At 36.7% G+C, this 23,491-nt stretch overlaps 3 protein-coding genes across 4 annotated transcripts; 2 read left to right on the top strand and 1 right to left on the bottom strand.

Annotated features, from left to right (window-relative positions):
• The first annotated feature begins 1,085 nt into the window (after nucleotides 1-1,085).
• On the top strand, nucleotides 1,086-8,224 carry LOC110878879 (succinate dehydrogenase [ubiquinone] flavoprotein subunit 1, mitochondrial). Its single transcript, XM_022127267.2, has 16 exons — nucleotides 1,086-1,314; nucleotides 1,868-2,035; nucleotides 2,926-3,013; nucleotides 3,199-3,345; nucleotides 3,441-3,581; nucleotides 3,676-3,761; nucleotides 3,849-3,941; nucleotides 4,028-4,091; nucleotides 4,174-4,317; nucleotides 4,931-5,118; nucleotides 5,211-5,385; nucleotides 5,463-5,633; nucleotides 5,712-5,781; nucleotides 5,855-5,975; nucleotides 6,067-6,104; nucleotides 7,822-8,224. The coding sequence occupies exons 1-16, from the start codon at nucleotides 1,222-1,224 to the stop codon at nucleotides 7,922-7,924; spliced, it is 1,890 nt and encodes a 629-aa protein (XP_021982959.1). The 5' UTR covers nucleotides 1,086-1,221; the 3' UTR covers nucleotides 7,925-8,224.
• Nucleotides 8,225-13,033: 4,809 nt separating this feature from the next.
• On the top strand, nucleotides 13,034-14,112 carry LOC110878881 (protein N-lysine methyltransferase METTL21A). Its single transcript, XM_022127271.2, has one exon. The coding sequence runs from the start codon at nucleotides 13,154-13,156 to the stop codon at nucleotides 13,952-13,954; it is 801 nt and encodes a 266-aa protein (XP_021982963.1). The 5' UTR covers nucleotides 13,034-13,153; the 3' UTR covers nucleotides 13,955-14,112.
• A 387-nt stretch (nucleotides 14,113-14,499) lies between these two features.
• On the bottom strand, nucleotides 14,500-22,145 carry LOC110878880 (vacuolar sorting protein 39). Of its 2 annotated transcripts, XM_022127268.2 has the most exons (12): nucleotides 21,598-22,145; nucleotides 20,879-21,093; nucleotides 20,656-20,787; nucleotides 20,407-20,550; nucleotides 19,730-19,842; nucleotides 19,294-19,645; nucleotides 18,282-18,611; nucleotides 17,135-17,356; nucleotides 16,822-17,064; nucleotides 15,819-16,259; nucleotides 14,951-15,049; nucleotides 14,500-14,786 (listed from the first exon to the last, which is right to left on the bottom strand). In XM_022127268.2, the coding sequence occupies exons 1-12, from the start codon at nucleotides 22,031-22,033 to the stop codon at nucleotides 14,586-14,588; spliced, it is 2,928 nt and encodes a 975-aa protein (XP_021982960.1). In that variant the 5' UTR covers nucleotides 22,034-22,145; the 3' UTR covers nucleotides 14,500-14,585. The 2 variants fall into 2 exon arrangements, with proteins under 2 accessions (XP_021982960.1, XP_021982962.1); XM_022127270.2 differs by lacking the exon at nucleotides 20,407-20,550 and having other exon boundaries at nucleotides 21,598-22,134.
• Between the last annotated feature and the right edge of the window lie 1,346 nt (nucleotides 22,146-23,491).

Below are 23,491 nucleotides of genomic sequence, written 5' to 3'. Positions count from 1 at the left end.
TTCTGGTTCTGTGAACAACAGTTTCTGGTCATTGCGTTTTAGACAGTTTCTGGTTCTGTGAACAACAGTTTCTGGTCATTGCGTTTTAGAAATAAAACATTTTTGAAGTGTTTTTACTCATTGCGTTTTAGGTAAACACATTTTTATGTGTATTCAGTTCATTGCGTTTTAGAGAGAACAATTTCTTTTGTGTTTTTAGGCCATTGCGTTTAAGAAATAAGACATGTTTATGTGTTTTCTAGGCATTGCGTTTTAGAAATAAGACATTTTTAAGTGTTTTATGGCCATTGCGTTTTAGAAATAAGACATTTTTAAGTGTTTTCTGGCCATTGCGTTTTAGAAATAAGACATTTTTAAGTGTTTTCTGGCCATTGCGTTTTAGAAATAAGACATTTTTAAGTGTTTTGGGTGCATTGCGTTTTAGGTAAAAACACATTCAGTCCATTGCGTTTTAGAAAGTACACTTTCTTTTGTGTTTTTAGGCTATTGCGTTTTAGAAATAAGACATTTATTTGTGTTTTCTGGTCATTGCGTTTTAGAAATAAGACATTTCTTTGTGTTTTTTGTGCGTTGCGTTTTAGAAAAAGTCATTTTTTACGTTTTTTTTTCGTTGCGTTTTACGCAACTGGTTTTTCAAAATTTTTTTTCGAAAATATAGCAATAGTATACTCGTTTTAAAGATAAAAAACGCTCGTTTTTGGGTGCAATTTTTATAAAAAAATAATGTCGTATGAAAAAGTTATTAACGTTTAAAAAATGGGGGGAAATTGGAGGAGAGAGAAACTATTGTGCTGGATTGACTAGAATGCCCCTAACAAACCCACGCGCCTCTTTTTTTTTTGCTTCAAATTCATTTAATCTTACCGCTTGATTAACTAAATGAATGATTAAGATCACTTCCTAGTCTTCATAGCCAAATAAACTTTCTATTGTACTGAAAAATGAATTGTGAGTGTACAAATAAAAATATCCAAGAAAAAGATATATTTATATAACTTTTTACTTTTTAGTGGCATTTTGGTTATTAACATAACAAAGCAATGTCAATTTAGGCATAATACCCAACAATTGTACCAGTCCATCTTCTTCATTATAGCAAGCAGCACTCACTCCTTTTCTCCTTTCTCTTCCTATCACCGTTCTTAAAACCAATAGCAGCCTATATATAACATCATATATATATACACACAGATACACAATTTGATACACACATACACAGATATGTGGCGGTGCGTATCACGTGGTCTTCGCATTCCATCCCGGAGATCCACCTCCGGCGGTTCTTTTTCACACAGATTCTTCTCATCTGAATCGGTAATCTATTACTACCTCCGTTTTTTTTCAGTTATATTTTGAATTACTTGAAATTTAGGGTTTATTGTGGAACTCACATGGATCTGCGAGATAAAGTTAAATCTAAATCATGCAGTTATGTATTTCTATTGATTTGATTACTATAGCGTTTAATTTAGTGTTAATTGTATGTAAATCGTTCAGTTTTTGCTTAATTAGTGTGCGATTTTGTTAATAGATTGCTGACAGATTGTTAATTTTTTTAACTTTACTACTACGCTAGATTTTTTGAATTTAGTTTGTTCGAAATGCATGTGTCAGTGTGTGTGTTTTTTAATCATGCAAATATGTATTTCTATTGATTTGATTAATGATTACTGTAGCGTTTGTTTAGTGCTAATCGTTTGTGAATCATTCAGTTTTTGGTGCATTAATGTGATTTTGTTGATAGATTGCTGACAGACTGTTGATTTTTATAAGTTTATTCTTACGCTAGATTTTTTAAATTTGATTTGTTCGAAATGCATGTGTCAGTGCGTGTGTGTTAATCGTGTTTCTGGATGTGTGTGAACAGAAAGCTGGAGGATCAGCGTATACGATAGTTGATCATACATACGATGCGGTTGTGGTTGGAGCAGGAGGTGCGGGTTTACGAGCTGCAATTGGTCTATCTGAGCATGGCTTTAATACTGCTTGTATCACTAAGCTGTTTCCAACTCGTTCTCACACTGTTGCCGCTCAGGTTTGCTGTATTTTTTAATTAATTGGTTGTATTTATGCTTGGTTTGTTTAGATTTTGATGAATTGATCTTAGAGAGTTTGCAACTTTACTGAATGGAGATCTAGATTAATGGCTTCATATGATCCTACAAACCTCCTTTAACAATTGATTTTGTAACCTTTGGGAATAGAAGCAAAAAAAAAAAAAAATGGGGCAAATAATGTAAAAAAGGGGAGAAGTGATCACATGACTCTTGTTTCCTACACTTTATTGCTTTCTCATTTGGACCAAATAAGTAGTTTAAGCATAATTGTATAGCTCACCTCAAAAAGTTTTTTCTTGCAATATTCAATCACAAACATGACGCTGACTAATTCTCTTTGCAATTCCATTTACTTTTGGAACATGAAAGTAGACTAATATGATCACAGATGTACTGTAAGTATAAAAACATGTAAAAAGTATTATTTGTACGGAGTGATCTAGCGATAAAACAAAATCAAAGAATACTTTGTCATCGAGACATCATGGACACACTAATGTTCGAGGGTGGGTGTTTCTTGCAATGTTTGGAATGAATGCGTATACAGTTTTGAGTAATAATATACAACAAGATTATATAAGTATACATTGGGACAATGCTGCTTTATTTCATCTTGTTAACAGTATATAGTACAAAAAAATGATTAATAAATAATGAAATATGCACTAACCCTCTTTGCCTCTGGAGTGAAAAGTAATGGTCGGTTGCAAATTGATTTTGGTGTGGTAAGATAACAATAAGTTTGAATTGCTGGGTAATCTTTTATTTTATTTACATTGAATTGTCTGTGTTTCTCATCTCAGGTGAGTCTATTTTATTCTGTTTTGCTATAAAAGGCCAATTGAGTTGCTTTTTGTAAATGCTGCAGGGTGGTATAAATGCAGCATTAGGAAACATGACCGAGGATGACTGGAGGTGGCACATGTATGACACCGTTAAGGGAAGCGATTGGCTAGGTACTTTTTTACAAGTGATTCACTTGTATTAGTATTCATACAATGATACAATATTTCAGATGTAAACAACACCTTTGTTTGCATGTTCTCTCTGAACTTATGTTTTATCTTATAGAAAATATTGTTGCAAGAGATTTATTTATTTGATTTTTGTGTATGATGACAAAGGTTTTTCATTCCTATAGGTGATCAGGATGCTATCCAGTATATGTGTAGAGAAGCACCAAAAGCAGTTATTGAGCTTGAAAATTATGGTTTACCATTTTCTCGAACTGAGGAGGGAAAGATTTACCAACGTGCATTTGGTGGTCAGAGTCTTGACTTCGGGAAAGGTTGATATGATGGTTTTTTACTAACCATATGAGTTATATACTATTAAATGAAAACTAGTCACATGTAATGCAACTTACTTCATTTTATATTATAGGTGGACAAGCTTATCGGTGTGCTTGTGCTGCTGATAGAACTGGGCATGCATTATTGCATACATTGTATGGTCAGGCCATGAAACATAATACACAGTTCTTTGTGGAATATTTTGCATTGGATCTAATCATGGGTAGTGATGGTATGTTAAACTTTTTTTCCCCTTCATTTAAGTTTTCTAGCGCTGTGTTAACATATTTCAGAAAGCAATTTGATCACATGAGTGATAATATCAGGTAGCTGCCAAGGTGTTATTGCTCTGAACATGGAAGATGGAACACTACATCGCTTCCGTGCTTCATCAACAATATTGGCAACTGGGGTAAAATTTTTATTTATTGGGTTTAACTTGGTTTCTGTAAAGGCTATCTTACTATTACTATCTTATCCAACTTTATTTTGTTCTCAGGGTTACGGCAGAGCCTATTTCTCAGCAACCTCTGCTCATACTTGCACTGGAGACGGAAATGCTATGGTTGCACGTGCAGGGCTTCCCCTTGAGGTATACTAAAGTTAGTTTTTTTTTTCATTCTCGTAAATTGCTGTTGATATTTGGACATACTTATTAAATTTGTCTTATTGCTTCAGGATCTTGAGTTTGTACAATTTCATCCAACTGGTATATATGGTGCTGGGTGCCTCATCACTGAAGGTTAGTGTAGTTTTTGTCCTTAGTGTTTGTAGAAGATAAGTTGAACCGTATTATAACCTGGTTTATCATATGGCTTATGTAGGATCACGTGGTGAAGGTGGTATTTTAAGGAACAGTGAAGGTGAAAGATTTATGGAGCGCTATGCCCCTACGGCAAAGGATCTTGCATCAAGAGATGTTGTTTCAAGATCTATGACCATGGAAATCCGTGAAGGTCGTGGTGTAGGTATGTTTAATAACTAACTTCATCTTAAATGCCAAAAGTAGTTATTCCATTGCCTGTGTTAGTCTTAATATAGAAGTATAGAACAAATGAGAGCTCATTTCTTGTGTTATTTTCAAATCATCATATTTTCAAATCATCATATATATATCATCATCATACTCAGTAAATCCCACCAATAGTAAAGCAAAGTATGGTCTGAGGAGGGTAAGATGTAGACAGCCTTACCTCTACCCCGTAGAAATAGAGAGGCTGCTTCCAGTGAGACCCCCGGCTCGATAGTAGTTTTGCATCAACCCTGGACATAAGGCACATAACACTCAACAATCGGGACAAAGACCGATTAGTGCATGTACCCTTTTGTCTTTCAGCTATCAACGCAGCCACATGATGCATGATTAACCATCCTCAGCTTTTAACGTTATTTTCACGAAATTAGTAAAATAACGTTAAAATTAGTGCACTTTCACTTTTGCCCCCCGATGGCGCACACATATATACATTATATGCACATACCGCAAGCGGGGCGTTTTTCAAATGTAAATGCATAATGACTTGGTGCTTATAATCAATTTTTGCATCAGTTGTATGATCTTAACCTTATTTTTTACAACAGGACCGATGAAGGACCACATTTATCTTCACTTGAATCACCTACCACCAGAGGTTCTCAAGGAGAGGCTTCCGGGTATCTCTGAAACTGCTGCCATTTTTGCTGGTGTTGATGTTACAAAGCAACCAATTCCAGTTTTACCCACTGTGCATTACAATATGGGTGGAATCCCAACAAATTACCATGGGGAGGTAGATCCTGTTACCATGATCCCCCAAATATAAAATAACACTAATAAAATAAAGTAGAATTTCATATTTACCTCTTTGTTTCCTTATTGCAGGTTGTTACCATTAAAGGCAGTGATCCCGATGCAGTTGTTCCTGGGCTTATGGCTGCTGGAGAGGCAGCTTGTGCCTCTGTTCACGGTGCCAATCGTCTTGGTGCTAATTCTCTTCTTGACATTGTTGTTTTTGGTCGTGCCTGTGCAAATAGGGTTGCAGAGATCCATAGACCAGGTGAATTTTTCTTGCAAGTTACAAGCATATAGTTTTATAGCACGTCCACCTTACGGTCTAACATTACTTGTGTACAGGTGAAACACAAAAACCATTGCCTAAGGATGCTGGAGAGAAGACTATTGCATGGTTAGACAAGATTAGGAATTCAAATGGCTCACTTCCTACCTCGAAGATTAGGTTGAATATGCAGCGAATTATGCAAAACAATGCCGCTGTTTTCCGCACACAGGAAACTTTAGAAGAAGGTACATGCAGCATACAGCAAAAAACAAAATGACCTAATTACTTTTTATGTATGTTTGCTCAATGTTTGAGTATTGCAGGTTGCAATTTGATTGATAAAGCATGGGAGAGCTACCACGATGTTAAATTGAAAGACCGAACCTTGATATGGTAAATCTTGACATTAGTTTTTCATTAAAGTAGTCTGTGTTCAGTGACTTATGTGGCTGAAAACATCTTTCAGGAACTCGGACTTGCTGGAGACCATAGAGTTGGAAAACCTTTTGATTAATGCATGTATCACCATGCATTCAGCTGAAGCTAGGAAAGAGAGTAGAGGAGCTCATGCCCGTGAAGATTTTACGGTTAGATCAAACTTGTCATCCTTTTTAAGTTGGTTAATCTTTTCATAAATTTATTTTATCTCATGAACTATGAAATTATATGCTTTTGCAGAAAAGAGATGATGAGAATTGGATGAAACACACACTAGGGTAACTCTCTCTCTCTCTCTCTCTATACACACACACACACATATATACAGTAGAATGGGTTGATTTATGCTATATATATGAATATATGATCTCAAATTGATCAATTTTTGGAACTTAGTGATACATACCTAACTGATATTTTACAAAAGTGTTTTCAAGAGACACCCATCTTATGTAGGGACCTTCCAAAGTTGAAAGACATGTATATTCTCCTATCCTCTATCTCGACCCCTCTCTAGCCTATTTATAGATATTCTCCAACTTGGTCAACATAAAAACGACAAATAAAAGGAATTAATTAAAAACAAATTAATATCTCAATGGAAACTAGTGGCTCTCTAGTAACTAACTTTGACCTTAAAAACTACTTTTAACTCCTTTCTCATTTTAATAATTGCATCTATCCCCGTCCATGGCTTTATAGCCTAGTGGCATCTTGGGGGTGGGATAAGACTTTGGGACCAATAGGTCCTGGGTTCGATTCCCACAAGGGGGTTTTTCCCATATTTATTGGGTTTCCTTCTGAATTGGTGTATAGGCATTATGCCTAGTGGAGATGGATATGATCGGGTGGTTCCGCTGGTGGCACGATGATACTCCAGTGGTCCGTCAGTGATCCAAATTTGCCGTTCAAAAAAAAAAAAAAATTTGCATCTATCCCCTTTAAATTGTTTTGATTGGTTGGTTTTAAAGTGTATTTGAATACTTTAACCTCTTAAATCACTTTACTAAAAAACTGTCTTAATGATATATTATTCAATCATACCTTGTGCATTAATTATCTATATAATACAAGGAAAGTGGAACCCAAATGTTGATGAGTCAAACCCACCCGACTGGCCCATTTTGTCACCTCTAATATATTCGTGTGCGTACACGCATATGGATTTCAATATCAATATTCATTGGCCCAGAAGCAGAAAGCAAGAAAACTGGATTTCATCAAAACATTGATCGACTTTTTATTAACAAAGCACATACCCTGAACAATACTAAACCAACAACTGACTCCTTAAACTAGGAAACTAACTAAACTATAATCTTTTACCATACTAATAATAAACATACCAATATAACCCATCTCTAGACTCTTTTTTGATTCACCCTTTGACTATTTAACTGACAAGATTATTCCAACAATGTAGGTGATATAAACACTGGTGTAACAATGTGCATAATTTTGTTCAATTGCTAAGAACATATTTAACAAAACAAATAAATGAACAAACCTCATCTAACCAATATAGTATACGAAAGAGCGTTTGGTTACCAACGAATACACAGTTTCTTGGGTAAAATCTCGATTGCTGATAATTTTCAAACCCTTATTATTCAGTCTAGAGGTGGCAATTTGGATCCATTTAGCTATAAGTGTGTAGAAAGTCACCCAAAGTGTTTTAAAATGTTTAAAAACGACTAAATCATTTCATTCAAGAAAACTAAAATTTTATTTTAATAATATAAATCAGTACCTCAAATTCCTAATAAGTCTTGAAATTGGGCAAACCTGACCTGAGCTGTTTAACTGTTACCTAACCCTTAAGCCCCACATTTTGCTTCCTCTTCCTCAACTATACAAACATGTTCAAACTTGTGTTAGTTTCTTATCGCATACAGTTTGAGATGTTAAAATTTGAATTCCTTCACCATATTGGCAATTAATTGAGTCGTCTATTTTTATTGGAATATTATCGTGCACTTATCTTAAAAACTGCAGATACTGGGAGAACGAGAAGGTCCGACTGGACTACAGGCCAGTTCACATGAATACTCTTGATGACGAGGTGGAGACTTTCCCGCCAAAAGCTCGTGTGTACTAACGTCACCACTCAATCGCAATATTCGAATCTCTTTCTCAAACAAATTACCAGTTATATCGAACTGCAAAATTTTGCTAATAAGTGGTTGCATTCATCATTTGATGCACATCCCTAAAACCTGCACATAAGTTGTCTTTGCCATTGTAGCTTTTGTTTGTTACTTTGTTTTTAGACTTAGAGATGATGCATTGTATCTTGAATAATTAAAAAGCTTATGACGTCGGTTCGACCCGACATATTCCAATAAACAATAACATTTTGGTTTTAAAAGGTAAGAACCATCTCATAGGCTTGTTGATTGTTTTTCTGTGTACAGCAAAAGTGGTTTTGGGGTTGGTTATACACTTATACCTGGGTCAAGTTATTCTACAAACGCTTCTAATTGTAAGAAGTGTAAGAAGGATTTATAGAGTGACAAGTGTCCAATAACCTAAAACTAAACCCACTACATCACCATCAAAAACCTAAACACCCATCCCACCCCACCTAACCCCCCCCCCCCCCCCCCCCCCCCCCGCAAAAAAAAAAAACAAAAAAAAAAAAAAACTATACCTCACCAAAAAAACCCCAAAAAACCTAACCCTCCCCCCCACCCCCAAAAAAAATAAATCTAAAAAAACTAAACACCCACCCCCCCTCGGCAAAAAAAAAAAAAAAAAAAAAAAATTTTTTTGGGGGGGGGGGTGATGTGGGGGTGGGGGTTTAGGTTTTTGGTGGTGGTGGATGTTTAAGGGTTTTTTTTTTGTAGTGGAGTTTTTTTTGTGTAGTGGGTTTTTTTAGGTTATTGGACACTTGTCATTCTATAAATCCTTCTTACACTTCTTACAATTAGGATCCTTTGTATTTGATCCTAATCCGGTTATACCTTATGAATTTGTTAAAACCACTTTAGTTCTTACAGAACTTTCACCATTTTTTTTGTTAATACCATGAAATCAGCGAATCATTTTATATAAAGTTCGCCGAACTTGTTTTTCTCACATACTGATAAAACTGTTTAGACCACACGGAGTCGGCGTGGAAGCCTCTCCACGCCGGGCACACTGGCCCTTGAAGAGGGGGGGGGGGGGGGGGGGGCGACGGGCTGCTTCTCAACTTTCGTCTCGTTTTCTCTTCAAAAATTTATATAAAACGGCAACGATTCCATGGACCGAAGAAGAGGACATTGCGTTATGTGAATCTTGGCTCGTAGCGCTTACCGACTATACGTCTTGTGATCCCTCGGGTCCGTTTTGGGGACGTATTTTCCAACAATTTTGTATTCATAGGGGTGACACCACCGGCATAAGTACGGTTGTGACTTCAAACACGTTTCGGTGTGGCAAATAATAAGATTTTTTGTTTAATTGTGTTTTATTTTATTATTATTAATGTTTTTTAAATTTAATAGATTTGTTATAATTTTTTGAATATAAAATAATAATAAAAAATGTGCCACGTGTCACAACACCACTCTTTCATGCTTTGTCCCACTCCTCTTTTTTTTTGTACCACGCTACTTTTCTAACAGTTGTTGATGTGGCTGTAACATAACGTTTCACGCCCCCTTTTCAAGCCCTCCATTCCGTAGTCTTAAAATATGTGTAGTTTTTTTTTCCTTTTTTGTAATTCGCTGAAGGTTTTATTAATGACTTTAACTAATTAAGTTGATAAATAGGTACACCTCGATCTGTAAAGTTATTTAAATTTTAATAATCTAAGCTATGATCGAAAAACTGATTATAATTTTATACGGATAATGTGACTAATGGCATTCATAATTGTCGGTTTTGTTACTAAGGGCAATCCCGCTCTAATGGAAATGTAACCCCGTCTACCCCAAACTTTCATTTATTTCGTTTTAAAACAACTTACAACATTCTGACATGGATAAAGATCCGTCAATTGCTCATTAGGGGCACACACGAACTTACATTTTCTTTAGAGTGGTATTGCCGTTAGCAACTAAATGAAAGTGTCATTGGTCATATTGCTAGTTTGAATTATTACTAGCCAATGCCCAATAGGTCATAGTTTAGTTTATTAATATCCAATTTGCCATATGAAATTAGGTTGTTAACAGATATAATGTGGAAAAAAAAAGATGATTTGTTAAGAATTAGATAATAGCACAATTTATGTTTTCCACATTCTAAATAGGCAAATTGGATTTAAATAATCTCAGCTTTCTCAATTTGGCTGATAATAATCTCAACTCAGTTATTGGCCGATAATAATCCGAACTGGTCCACTTTTGGTCGATAACAGTCCGCCGTTAAAAATAGCTTAACGGAGTTGAGCTTTTTTCCAAATTACAAACTGATGTTTTATGGATTTTGATTAGAACGAGGATACGAGTCGATTTATGTAAAACTTACCTCGAAACAATGATTCAAACGACTTGATTTTTGTTAATTAGAAGTTTAAACACCCGAATTGAAGCACCGTTTTCGTCGTCTGGGGCAGTATTTCGAGGTAAATTTTACATCAATCAATTCGTATCTTCGTTCTAATAAAAAACCCTAAAACATCAGTTTGTAATTCGGAAAAAAACTTAAATCCGTTAAGCTATATTTAACGCAGACTATTATCGGCCAAAAGTGGACTACTTCGGATTATTATTGGTCAATAACTGAGTTGAGATTATTATCGGCCAAATTAGGAAAGCTGGGATTATTTATATCCAATTTGCCTTCTAAATATGATGCTACATTAATAACATCGTGAATGGAGTGTATAACAACATTTTAAATTTGATAAAGTAAATTATGAGCTTATTTTAAAGGAAAATTGGTTTTTAATAAACCAACCTTTGCCCCATTGGTAAATAATAATCCAACCTACAGAATTGGTATATAATAATCATACCTATCAACATGTTGGTACTCAATGAACTTCCGTTAGTTTTTTTTAACTGAAGTTAGTTTTTAAGTTTTATTTATTACACAAACAGTCCCTGTAGTTGTAATTTACTAGTTTTAACTATGAGTTAATAGCCAAAATGGTCCCTAAGGTTTGCTCTCTCATCTCTGTCGAAAACCACCACCACCGCACCGCCACCACCACCACCGCCACCACCACCACCGCCACAGCACCGCCACCACCACCACCACCACCGCACCGCCACCACCACCGCCACCACCACCACCGCACCGCCACCACCACCATCGCCATCTCTGACGGGCATGCAGGTTTCCGGCGATGGTTTCAGTAAGAAAGGAAATGAAAAACGCGTTGCAATTCCCTTCATTTGGAAGGTTTATTTCTGGAAATAATCTCGAGAAATCAGCGATGGTTTTTAAGAAAGGAAATGAAAAAGGAGAATCACAAGCAATCGAGAAATCAGGGATGTTAAAAAGAATAAACTAAGCAATCGATATGAAGGCTGTTGTGGAGCGGTTAAGTTGTTGTTCGGTGGATGTGGGTACTCAAGTTCGATTCTGGGCAGCGCCCATTTTATCCCTTTTTTTGTTTAATGGCGGTGTGGTGGTGGTGGCGGTGCTGTGGCGGTGGTGGTGGTGGTAGCGGTGGTGGCGGCGCTGTGGCTGTGGTGGTGGCGGTGCGGTGGTGGTGGTGGTGATGTTCGACAGAGATGAGAGAGAGAAGAGAAAAAAGGGTGTTTGGAGAGAGAGCAAACCTCAGGGACCATTTTGGCTATTAACTCATAGTTAAAACTAGTAAATTACAACTACAGGGACTGTTTGTGTAATAAATAAAACTTAAAAACTAACTTCAGTTAAAAAAAACTAACGGAAGTTCATTGAGTACCAACATGTTGATAGATAAGATTATTATATACCAATTCTGTAGGTTGGATTATTATTTACCAATGGGGCAAAGATTGGTTTATTAAAAACCAATTTTCCTATTTTAAAAGACCAATATTGTGGAACCATCGGTCACTACCCCTATTTAGGGTCTAAATAGCTTTATTTTACCACCTCTATAATTGTACATTTGAAAATTGAAAAAGTTATAAGGGGAAGATTTTCTCAATAATCCGACACCATAGAGTTGTCTGGAAAGCCAAAAGTGAGGACTAGTAGTTTTCGTGTTCAAAATCCTCACGGGTAAGTAAAGGAGGAAGGGGTGCTCATACTCCTACTCTAACTCTCGTCAATCCTGTTGAGTCACATCACTTAGACCATCCACTATCCTAAATTACGTGATTTAGTAATACCACTGTACTAAAACATGAACTCCATAATTTTACCCCTCTCTGTCTCCATTTCCTACATATACAAAACCTAAATGGGGGAATAGTGTCAGGCAGCTGCCTGGCACTCCCCCATTGGACCAACCAGTTTATTATTTTATATTCATTCTAAAATCACGGTTTTGTCCCTCTCTAAAATTACGGTTTTCCCCCAGCTCAAAATAAAATTACGCTTTTGTCCTCAGCTCAAAATTACGATTTTTCCCTCAATTCAAAATAAAATTGTGGTTTTGCCCTCAGCTCGGAATTACCTTTTCGCCCCCAGTTCAAAATAAAATTTTGTTTTTGCCCCCACTTAAAAATTACGATTTTGCGCTCTGTTCAAAAATGTGATTTTCCCCGTTTAAAAATTGTGATTTCGCCCTCAATTCAAAATTACGTTTTTTCCCCAGTTCAAAATAAAATTATGTTTTTGCCCCCAGCTCAAAATTACGATTTTTCCCTCGGTTCAAAATAAAATTGTGTTTTTGCCTCAACCTTAAAATTATGATTGTGCCTTAGTTCAAATTTATATTACGTTGTTACCCCAAGTTAAAAATTACGAATTTGCCCCTGTGAAAATTTACAATTTTGCCACAGGTTCAAATTTACAGTACTGCTATTACTTTAGCTTTTGTCAAATACGATTTTATCCCAGTCAAAAAATACAACTTTCTCTCAGTTAAAAATTACAATATTGCCATTGTTTTAGTTTTTTTTTTTTATCAAAACTATAAAAGTGTTTTGTTTTAATTGGTTGACTCGATTTAATTGTTTTCCGTGTCAATGAACTGACTAACACTCGTTCATTATTCGGTTATCGACGCACAATGCGGGCGGGGCACCAACTAGTTAAAACACAATTGGCTAATTGAGCACCCCTTACTCCCCAATAATATTCAAGTCCAAATCAACAGGTCAACGTTGTCCACTTGATGGAGACAAAGGGGCAAAATTGACCAAAACTATCCACTCATTTTACCCTACTTCCGCAACTTTCTTAAAATAGAATCCCAATACATACCAACCCTAAAACAGCGACGGCGTCTCACCTCATGACCACCGTCGCAGACAGCAGCGACGACGAGATCAATCCGGTCACAATGCTATTACTAAATCAAAATGACGACCTTTCTGAACAAAAACCTGAAGCAGTTCCTACACTTGTTCAACACCAAACCTACCACCTGAACTCCGTCAACTCCACCGTCGTAATCCGTCAACTTCCGTCGCAAGGCCTCTCCTTCCAACTCTGGCCTGCCGCCACTACTTTCGTCAAACTCCTCGACTCTTACAATCCTTCCAACACGGATTCATTCTCCGCCGCCGTCACTAACGCCGTTACTACCGTCAACTGCCGAAAACGCCTCCGTATTCTGGAACTAGGATCCGGCACCGGCGTCGTCGGAATCGCGGCTTCTGCAATACTAGGTGCTGACGTCACGGTGACGGATCTACCGCACGTGCTGCCGAATATAAAGTTCAATGCTGACGTCAACGCGAGTGTGGTAGGTCCACGTGGCGGTGGAGTACACGTGGCGGCGCTTAGTTGGGGGAAAGTTGAGGAAATGGAAGCTGTAGGGAGAGAGTATGATTTGATTATTGGTTCGGATGTGGTGTATCATGATAACTTGTATGAGCCGTTGATTGAGACGTTGAAGTTTTTGTTGTTGGGAGATGGTGAGAAGGTGTTTTTGATGGCCCATTTGAGGCGGTGGAAGAAGGAATCGGGTTTTTTCAAGAAGGTGAAGAAGTGGTTTCGGGTTGATTTGGTCCATGAAGATGGTCCCTCAGATGGTTCTAGAACTGGTGTTGTTGTTTATCGGTTTGCTAGGAAAGATGCTGTTTTTAGATAGTATTTGCAAAATGTGGTGTTTTTTCCTTTGTTTTCTATATGCATTTACTACTTGTACTGTACAACTAAGCGATACATAGTCGGGTCGCCTAAGGTTGCAATCGAGCCAAGCCGAGATTCGCTCCATGTTTTTTTACAATACAAGAGAACTTTTGCTCATTTGAGATTCCAATGGTAGCTAGAATATGTGGATCGGAAGAGAATATTGAACGGTGTAGGGTTCAAACTGTAAGCCTAGCCTGAAAAGGTCAGCCGGTCATAGACCTGTTTAATCCAACGGAAAGCCAAGCCTGAAAAAGCCGGTCCGGACCGACCCTGTTAAGTCATGTCCTGCACCTGGTCCTAATGGACCGTCCTTTTCAAGTCCTAGCAGTTATACAACCAATTTGTCTCACGAGAAAGGTTAATCTCAATCTTGATGTTCACCTCTATACCTTGTGCAATAAATGTAGCTTTGCGCCTTGGTTGATCTTTTCTTCAATCAACACAGGTACTTGGGAAGCTGAGGCTGATGACTGATATCAGGAATACATTTGCAAATACAAATTTACAAGTTTATGGAAAAAAAAAATGAATAAATAAAGAAACATGAATAAAGATGGAAGAACAACTAAAAGTTGGCAAACATGATTTTATCGTCTCCTAAGAGAAGATCCTTTTCTGGTAGCCTTGGTATTTTGGGAGTTCCGAAAGCAAATGAAGTGAACAATGGTGTTTCCGTCGGGATACACTGCAAAAACACTGGTTCCTATGTTTTTGTTGCAAAGTGCACATACGCTCTCAGTTGTGATCTTCAGTTCTTCTTTCCTTTTGATATACAGTTGGTCTTTAACCTGTAGTTTATTATATGCATAATTAGACGTGATTATACAGAATCATACTACATAATAAATAAAGCCCCATCTTAAGCTGTCGTTTGTCTAGATTCTATAACCGAAACCCAACTACATAAGTTTTCCTTTAATATAATTTATGAGCAGGTAAAACATATACATACCTGAAGGCTCTCATATTGTCTCAGACTCTTGATCACCGCAAAGTTCCTATATGTTTCACTGGTTTTTCTCATGAGAGGTCCAAGAAACGGGTACAACTTCTGAACAATGAAACAGGAAAAAGAAAAGCCTCAGAAGCCGACAATCAAACTAAGTCTGGGAGTCGTGTAGATTCATTCCTAACAGTTAAATATACATGATAATCTTTCATCTACTTGATTACTTTCATTACCCCATTAAAATTGCAACTTTTAACATAAGTTGAATGACAAAGACACTTTAATAAAGATAAATAAAGAGTGCGGCCACAATGTTGTTATTTGTTTACTTCTAACGATGAAAAGGGGGTAAAAATAAATTTTAACTGGAACATCTAAAACGAAAAGGTTGCAATACTTAGATGAGGTAGTAGTTTTAATTGGAACATCTAAAAGGAAAACGTTGCGTTGCAATTTTCATTAGATGAGGTGGTATGTCATGAGTCACCAGCCTACTATCTGTTGAGCAGTGTTATATTGGTTAACCAAAAGCCTATTTTCAATGCATAGAATAATACCTATTATTCAAATATTTAAGGTTGTTATTGCACTAAAATTGTTTTTATAATCATAACTAACACAGTAACACTGTAACTGTACATAAATTTTATTCAAAAACAGACAAACATGTTTGCAGGTCAACCCAACTCCACCTGGCTCGTTTTGATTTGTGTTAACTGTTGGGTAATAGTCTGATTCAACATTCAACCAAAAACCCTTTTTGACCCGTTACCCAACCCGCCCGTCTCATCACTTCTAGACTTAACAATTTAACATATATTTGTTTAAAAAATTACAAAATCATGAATAGATGAGAAAGTATAAGTGTTACTTGTAGGTTAGTCTCTTTAGGCATGAGTCTCAAGGCCTTCGGCCCGTGAATCCGGTCCCACCTCTTCCTCAGTACATCAAGGACCTCATCAGGAATGACCATTGAATTTTCCTCAATAATATCATCATTATCATCAAAATCACTTTTACCACCGTCACTGCTACTTGCCTTCATTCTCTTATCTTCTGCCCCCTCAATTTCCGCAATTTTCTTACCTAACCCTCTTCCTTTACCTTTAATTGATGACCAACCAACCTTCGAATCCCTACTCCTCGGTGAAGAAACTAATTTTTTAACTCTTTTCTCAATTTTTGTGCTTGTTCTTTGAGGATTTAAATAAACTTGCAGTAAAATTAGGTATATGTTGCCCTCAGCTTTTCGATTAACTTCTGATTCATACAAGCGATCACAATAGGATAGTGCCAGTTCAGGAAGATGAAGCTGAAATATTAAAGAATACTATTAAAATAATGAGTAAAATGGCATTTTCGTCCCTGAGGTTTGGCCAGTTTTGCGATTGCGACTTCTGTCCAAATGTTTGTTTTTCCGCATATGGATCCAAAAGGTTTGAAATCTTGTCATTTTCAGCCGGCTCGTTAACTCCTATTTTTATCCGTTAAGTCAAGTCAGGGGTATTTCCGTCCTTTTTGTTAACTTAAAGGGCAATTCGCTCTTTTTCAGGGGTATTCGGTCTTTTTACATAAGTAAAAAAGACCGAATTGCCCTTTAAGTTAACGAAAAAGACGGAAATACACTTGGCTTGACGCAGAAAAATTGATGGAGTTAACGAGCCGGATGAAAATGACAAGATTTCAAACCTTTTGGATCCATATGCGGAAAAACAAACCTTTGGACAAAAGTCACAAAACTGGCCAAACCTCAGGGACGAAAATGACATTTTACTCTAAAAAATCTATACCTTACTCTTAAACAATACCTAAGGTTGCTGCATGTTCAAATGCTCAATATGGACTATGCCTTACTTTTAAGTTTTAAAGAATACCTTATGAATGTATATGGACAATGCGAGTTCATGTTGGTTCATTCTCCCCAACAAAATTGCCCGTTCTTCGTATAAAGCATCTGCCGGTATTTGCTTCAATGAAACCTCAGGATTATATTCAGAAATATTCTGCAATGCAGATATGAGTTTCTTCCTAGATGGGGTATAAGTTTTCTCATCCCATTTATTCTGAGCCGTTAGATCAGCATACATATCAAGAACTTCTGAAAGATAGATTTGCACCTGCCAAACAGTATCATAAGTTTATTCAACACAATATAAACCGAGTTGTATAAAAGCATGGAAATGTTACCATTTCATTCTGCAGATTCCCAGAGATTCCGTTCTCATTTATTGAGATTATGTGCTCCAAATATGTGGCCTGCATGCTCGGGGCATGCTGTTTTAAGTAAGAATTGACCAGATCTGCAGGAATATTTCCTGATAAAAAGAGATCGATAGTTTGAGTTGGACACTTTTTAAGAACAAGCATCGAGAATTCCAGCACAAGCATTGGGTCAATCCCACAGAGAGGCTGCACATGAGAGCTTAAATATCTCAGTTACATTCTAATAAGCTCCATCGAAATTTAATGGTTATTATTTAACAAATAATAATGGTCACGTAACATACTCTTTCATGATAAACACTAAACAATTACAGAAATTACAACATAACCAAGAGCATTGAACTTCTAGTCAAATGCCATTTCATGGATCATCAAAGAAATTAAAGGAAAGAGTCAAAACTCAAAAGTCACCTAAAGTGTAGTCAAATGCTTCTAATATCCCAATTTTTTTATTAAAAAAAGGTTTTTACCTTTTTATTTTGATAACATAGTTTGTTTTTGTAAATGCATTAATTAGTCATAATTTACAAAAGACTTGTGGTTGACATTAAAAACGAACTGGATCTCTTTTTGCTAGGGGTGATCATCGAATCAAATATCGAATTACTCGAATAGAATTTTTGGAATATTTTTTTTTTGCTTGAATTCGAATTCACCAATTCGATTCGAATTAAAACACCAATTCAAATTCGATTACAAATTAAAATTCGAATCGGATTCGAATAAATTCGTTTTGATTCAAATTCATTTAAAATATGTAAATTCGTTATATGGGCTATTTGGGCTTGGTAATGGGCTATTTTAGGAGTTAGATTAAATTTATAGATTAATTTGTACTATAGCCCAAATTAAAATTATATGCATGCATTATATACAAATATAATAAATAAATATGTATAATTTGAATTCGAATTTCGAATCGAAATTAAAATTATAAATTCGTATTCGGTTTACTGGACTCGAATTCGAATTGAATCGAATTCTTGATTTTTCGAATCCGAATCGAATTCTGAACACCCCTACTTTTTGCCCTGTTACCCAAACCGCTCATTTTACCACTTCCAATTAAAATAAAAGGAGGGAAAATAATGTGATGTCTAAAGGAACTTACTTTGAGATATTCTATTATCATCTCAGGCGTGAACTTTTGGGGGTGCGCGACTTTAGGTTTATCTGAGGTGGCATCCTCCACCAACTGATGAAGAAGCTTGAGAGCTTCACGATGCATTGAGTTATATTTGTAAAGCTCTAACAAACAACTATCATGATGTCCTTTCTGCATGATCTCCTCACATATGCTCAAATCACAATAATTAAAACCTTTCAGTAAATCTAATACAGCAGCAGCCTGTCCAGTCAGAAGAAACGCCTGCAAAAGTGCAGTGTCCAGTATTGCAGCCATCTCTCTAGCACCTGAATCAGTAGGGACATTACCTCGTCCCTACAGAACCAAAAGAAACTACAGTTACAACATACAAATCATCTACAAGATATCTTCAAGAGCATTTGCAGAAAAGACCACACTTTTTCGCTTTATATGAAAGGATTATGTAGATGAATGTACTTTTATTGTAAATATGTTTCCAGCTCGCCACATTGTTACATTATTTACAACTGAATTTTGATTATTATAAATACTGAATTTCCCAAACAATGAATAAGGTATAAACCCACTACTCATAATATTCAGTTACGATTATAAACTAGAACAATCCAGGGCCATGCTGTCACAGCAAATCCTACTTTTTAGTTTTTTTTTGTTTAAATATTAATTATTAAAAAGTGCTTGCTTAAACTATTACAAATTTGTTCTAAATTAAAGCAAGATATGTTACATTTAGAAGAAAAAAAAATTGTTTATAAATGTGAATTCTGAAGAAAGAAAATTCAAACACCTCAAACTAGTTTTGGAAGGCATAAAGATGTATAAATCTACATTTACACTACATGTGAAAATAATTCAACACATAAAAAAGATTGAATAGCATACAAAATAAGAAAACCGCATCTATATTACTACAAAAGAACACTTTAAGTTCTTCTAGACAACTGTTAAGACTGTATGCAACTTTCAGGCTCAAACGTGCATGTAAGTAAACATATACAGGGAAGTTACTTGTTACCTTGGTTGATTTCTTCAATCGAGTGCTTTCATTACCGATAAAGGTTTGTCCAACAGCATCCATAACAACCTCCTCTGTGCTCTCAGCAGCCGCCTTTCCAACAATATTGGGTCTCTTTTTCAGCAAGAATTTGATAAGGCCCATTAAAGTATTGTGGCTCATTTTCTTGGGTTCAAGTCTAGGACTGTCATCAGATTCCGGTAGACAAGAGTCCATGTCAGCTGACAACGGCAACTTGGGAAGAACAATAGATGGATATAAAGAGAGCACATGCGTTATTTCTACTTGAGATGCCACAAAGTGATCCATCGCCTCCTCATATCTTCCATTTTCAAACAGATTGTGTGCATACCTGTACAATTGGAAAACAAACAGAATTTTTAAATACAAATTTGTGGAAAACCGTTAACTTCAAAAGTATCCAGATTATACTTACCTAATATGAATTGACTGTTCCTTTGAGGCTCTTAGACTTGAATCTTCTGGTGGAAGCAACTTACACAATACCAATGCTTCCTCAAAGTTCCCAGATGCTGTCAGTTGTACAATCTGCATTAAACATACAATATTTGGATTTTACATTTCGTACCGATAACAGTTTAACAATTTAGGATTCATAACTTCATTTAGTTTCTCATGAAAAAAGCACATAATCACATGCACAGCTATTGCTCCGCTTGCGGTGTGCACATATAATGTATATATGTGTGGGCGCTCGGGGGGCAAAAGTGAAATGGTACTAACTTTAACGTTATTTTACTAATTTCGTGAAAATAATGTTAAAGCGGCCGATGGTTAATCATGCATCATGTGATGGCGTTGATAGCTGAAAGACACGGGGGTACATGCACCAATCAGTCTCTGTCCCGATTGTTTGTTATGTGCCTTAGGTTCAAGGCTTGAATGCTTGATATAAAACTACAATCAAGCCGGGGGTCTCACTGGAAGCAGCCTCTCTATTCCTACGGGGAAGAGGTAAGGCTGTCTACATCTACCCTCCTTAGACCCACCTTAGCTTTGCTATTGGTGGGATTCACTGAGTATGATGATGATGATGATGATGATGATGATGATGATTACATGCACAGCTATATTGCATAGTCTGAGACAAACCTGTGCACCAAGAGGTATAGGAAACAATCCATAAATAGATTGATCCAAGGAAACAATTATTCCGTTATTTCCTTTTTGAATACCACGTACGTTGCGTATAACTATAGTTTGCATCAGTGGGAAAGGGACCCGCAGAGACCGGATCTGCAAGACTCGAGTGGAGTACAATGTATAAATCCTAATAATCACAAGTAATTAATGTAAATAAGAAACAGGTATTCATGTTGGCGGAGTAGACTGTAAAGATACCTCAATGTGTTTTGGTAAAAGGGCGATAGCATATGGCTTCTGGATGACAACTGCTGTAGGGGCCTCAGACCAACAAATTCTGCCTTCAGGAAAGAGCTTGCCATTTTGGTCCACAACCACACCTATATTATCCTGACAAAAAATGGCGCATGTGAATGGAAGTTAGGTACACCAATACCGATCATCCAAAGAAGTATTCAACATGATTGAGAGTGTGTAATACCTTCCCTAAAATCATTTCTCCAGATGTAGAAAGAGACACCACTAAAGGTGGAGCAATCCTCCCAGATTGAAGGACCTCCGACACTACACCGTTTGTGGCATTCCATATTATGTATCCTCTTCTAACTCCCATACATATGTTCTCACCACACCAACACATCGACTTCACTGTATCCGGAACACCAAATTCTTTAACCTCCACAAATCCCCTCCCTCCTACAGACAAACACAAACTAAAGGTGAAACTATATTTACCATAAACACTAATTTTTACATATTCCAACTAAAGCAAGCTAATTTTAATTCTAATCTTCTAGGTTGCAATAATCAAAAGTTCACATTCCTACTTGATCCCTAACAAAACATAAATTTTATAATAATAATTTAGAGTTAATTGCCCGGATGGTCCCTGTGGTTTCACGTTTTTTCACGTTTAGTCCCCACCTTTTGAAAATAACATGTATGCTCCCTATGGTTTGTCATTTTGTTACTCGGATGGTCCCCAAACATTTACTCTGGGGACTATCCGAGTAACAAAATGACAAACCATAGGGAGCATACCTGCTATTTCCAAACTAACTGACATCTACTCAGGGACTATCCGAGTAACAAAATGATAAACCATAGGGAGCATACCTGCTATTTTCAAAAGATGGGGACTAAACGTGAAAAACCGTGAAACCACAGGGACCATCCGAGCAATTAACTCTAATAATTTACCATTATGTTTGTAAATACAGACTCTCTTCTGTCTAGCAAAACACAAGAACCCTCTCCTATCATCCCACGCGAACAAATTAGCTCCTTTGGCCTTGGAAATCACCGCCAACGTCTCCAAATTCGGCAACCTATGAAACACAATCGACTCAGACAGCGAAAGCAAAAGCCCTAACGACGCCAACACCTCCAATGCCAACACCTGCTTCTTGGAGAATCCATTGACGGTCCGTACAAGCACGTACTGCTCCTTCTTAAGGTCTAGGGTTTGAGAAAACAGATCGGTTGACGGAGATCGGATGGCGGATTCTGGACCGTAGATCCGTAGCGATCCGTCGGAGCAAGCGACGAGGATGTTTGAGGCGTGGTATACAATGACGTTGATCTTCTTAGGGCAATCGTTGAGGATTGGGATTGAATCGTATGCAGTGTGCACCATTGTTGCGTTGTTGTTGTTGTTCCTGCAAATTCTGAGCTTCTGTGTAGCATCATGAGGGTTGTTTACGAAATGTGGTTATTATTTTGCCTCCATAACTGACTCGTCCGATTATAAATGGCGGTTAGTCCGTACAGGTTTATTTATATGCGTCACGCGTACCCTCACGTGTAGAAAAAAAAAAAACAACTCTCCCTCACGTGTAGAAAAAAAAAAAAAAAAAAAACTCTCTAACGGGTGTACCTGAAACCGGAAGCATCCAGGACGGGTATATCTGTACTCGACATGTATGAGACTGGTGTAGAGTGTTCACGAGCCGATCTGATCTGATCTGAGCTGAGCCCAGGACAAACTTGGGCTTGGCTAGATTAAAAACTAAGCCGGCTCAGCTCGCATTTGAAACCGAGCTGAAAATCTTAGCTTGAATTTAAAAATAAATATTAATACATACCTTTCAAAATTCAATAGCGTATGATATTGTTCAATGGTTCAAAAGGACATATCTAAAATAAGTTCAACTTACTATATTTGAAACCAAAGTCAAGTTCAATCAAATACAAAACAAGTATAAATTTAAACCAATGGTTAAGATATAATAGGAAGTTTATTTTGGTAGAAGGTTAGGAAATAATCTTGATCATCCAAGGGTTTGGATTAAATGAGTAGAGTTGATCAAAATGGGAGGCGCATGAGTTTTCATTAAGGGTATTCTGGTCCTTCCAAGTCAATAGTTTCTCTCTATTCCAATTTCCCCTCGTTTTTAAAACATTAATAACTTTTTCATACCACATTATTTTATATAAAAATTGCACCATGAAAACAAGCGTTTTTTAATCTTTAAAACAAGTATACTCTTGCTATACTTTTGAAAAAAAATCGAAAACTCAGATGTGTAAAACGCCATGGATAGAACACATTATAACCTAGGTTCTAAAACGCAATGGGCATGGTCGTGTTATGTTTTAGCATGGTCATGTCTTTGTTCTAACATGATCATGTTTCTGTTTTAGTATGATATGTTCTTTGCACTCAAGTTCTAAAAGGTACACTCTAGGTCTAAAACGCAATGAGTTTCACATAGTGTCATGTTTCTGTTTTAACATGGCCATCCCTTTGTTTTAACATGGGCATGCCTCTGTTCCAACATGATCATGCTTCTGTTTTAGCATGATATGTTATTTCACTCCAGGTTCTAAAACGCGATGGAGTTTTAACATGGTCATGTTTATGTTATAACATGGTCATGTCTTTGTTCCAACATGATCATGCTTCTATTTTAACATGATCATGGTATTTGATGTTCTTTTACACTCCGGTTCTAAAACGCAATGAAACACAAAATTAAGATTTTGCACTGCAGATTCTAAAAGGAAATTGAGTTTTAACATGACCATGTTTATGTTTTAACATGACCATGTTTATGTTTTAACATGGTCATGCTTTTGTTCGAACATGACCATG

The sequence above is a fragment of the Helianthus annuus genome, chromosome 9 (assembly GCF_002127325.2).
Source record: "Helianthus annuus cultivar XRQ/B chromosome 9, HanXRQr2.0-SUNRISE, whole genome shotgun sequence".
Lineage (NCBI taxonomy): Eukaryota > Viridiplantae > Streptophyta > Magnoliopsida > Asterales > Asteraceae > Helianthus > Helianthus annuus.
This window is presented reverse-complemented; position numbering and strand designations above follow the sequence as displayed.

Bases quoted from the DNA above. Each gene is read 5' to 3' on its own strand.
- LOC110878879 (XM_022127267.2), top strand. From the start codon at position 1,222: ATGTGGCGGTGCGTATCACGTGGTCTTCGCATTCCATCCCGGAGATCC. The intron at 3,346-3,440 runs GTTGATATGATG...TTTATATTATAG, and splicing joins GAGTCTTGACTTCGGGAAAG to GTGGACAAGCTTATCGGTGT. The intron at 3,762-3,848 runs GTAAAATTTTTA...TTTTGTTCTCAG, and splicing joins CAACAATATTGGCAACTGGG to GGTTACGGCAGAGCCTATTT.
- LOC110878881 (XM_022127271.2), top strand. From the start codon at position 13,154: ATGACCACCGTCGCAGACAGCAGCGACGACGAGATCAATCCGGTCACA.
- LOC110878880 (XM_022127268.2), bottom strand. From the start codon at position 22,033: ATGGTGCACACTGCATACGATTCAATCCCAATCCTCAACGATTGCCCT. The intron at 20,788-20,878 runs GTATTACACACT...ATTTTTTGTCAG, and splicing joins GAGAAATGATTTTAGGGAAG to GATAATATAGGTGTGGTTGT. The intron at 20,551-20,655 runs GTATCTTTACAG...CGAGTCTTGCAG, and splicing joins TTTTACCAAAACACATTGAG to ATCCGGTCTCTGCGGGTCCC.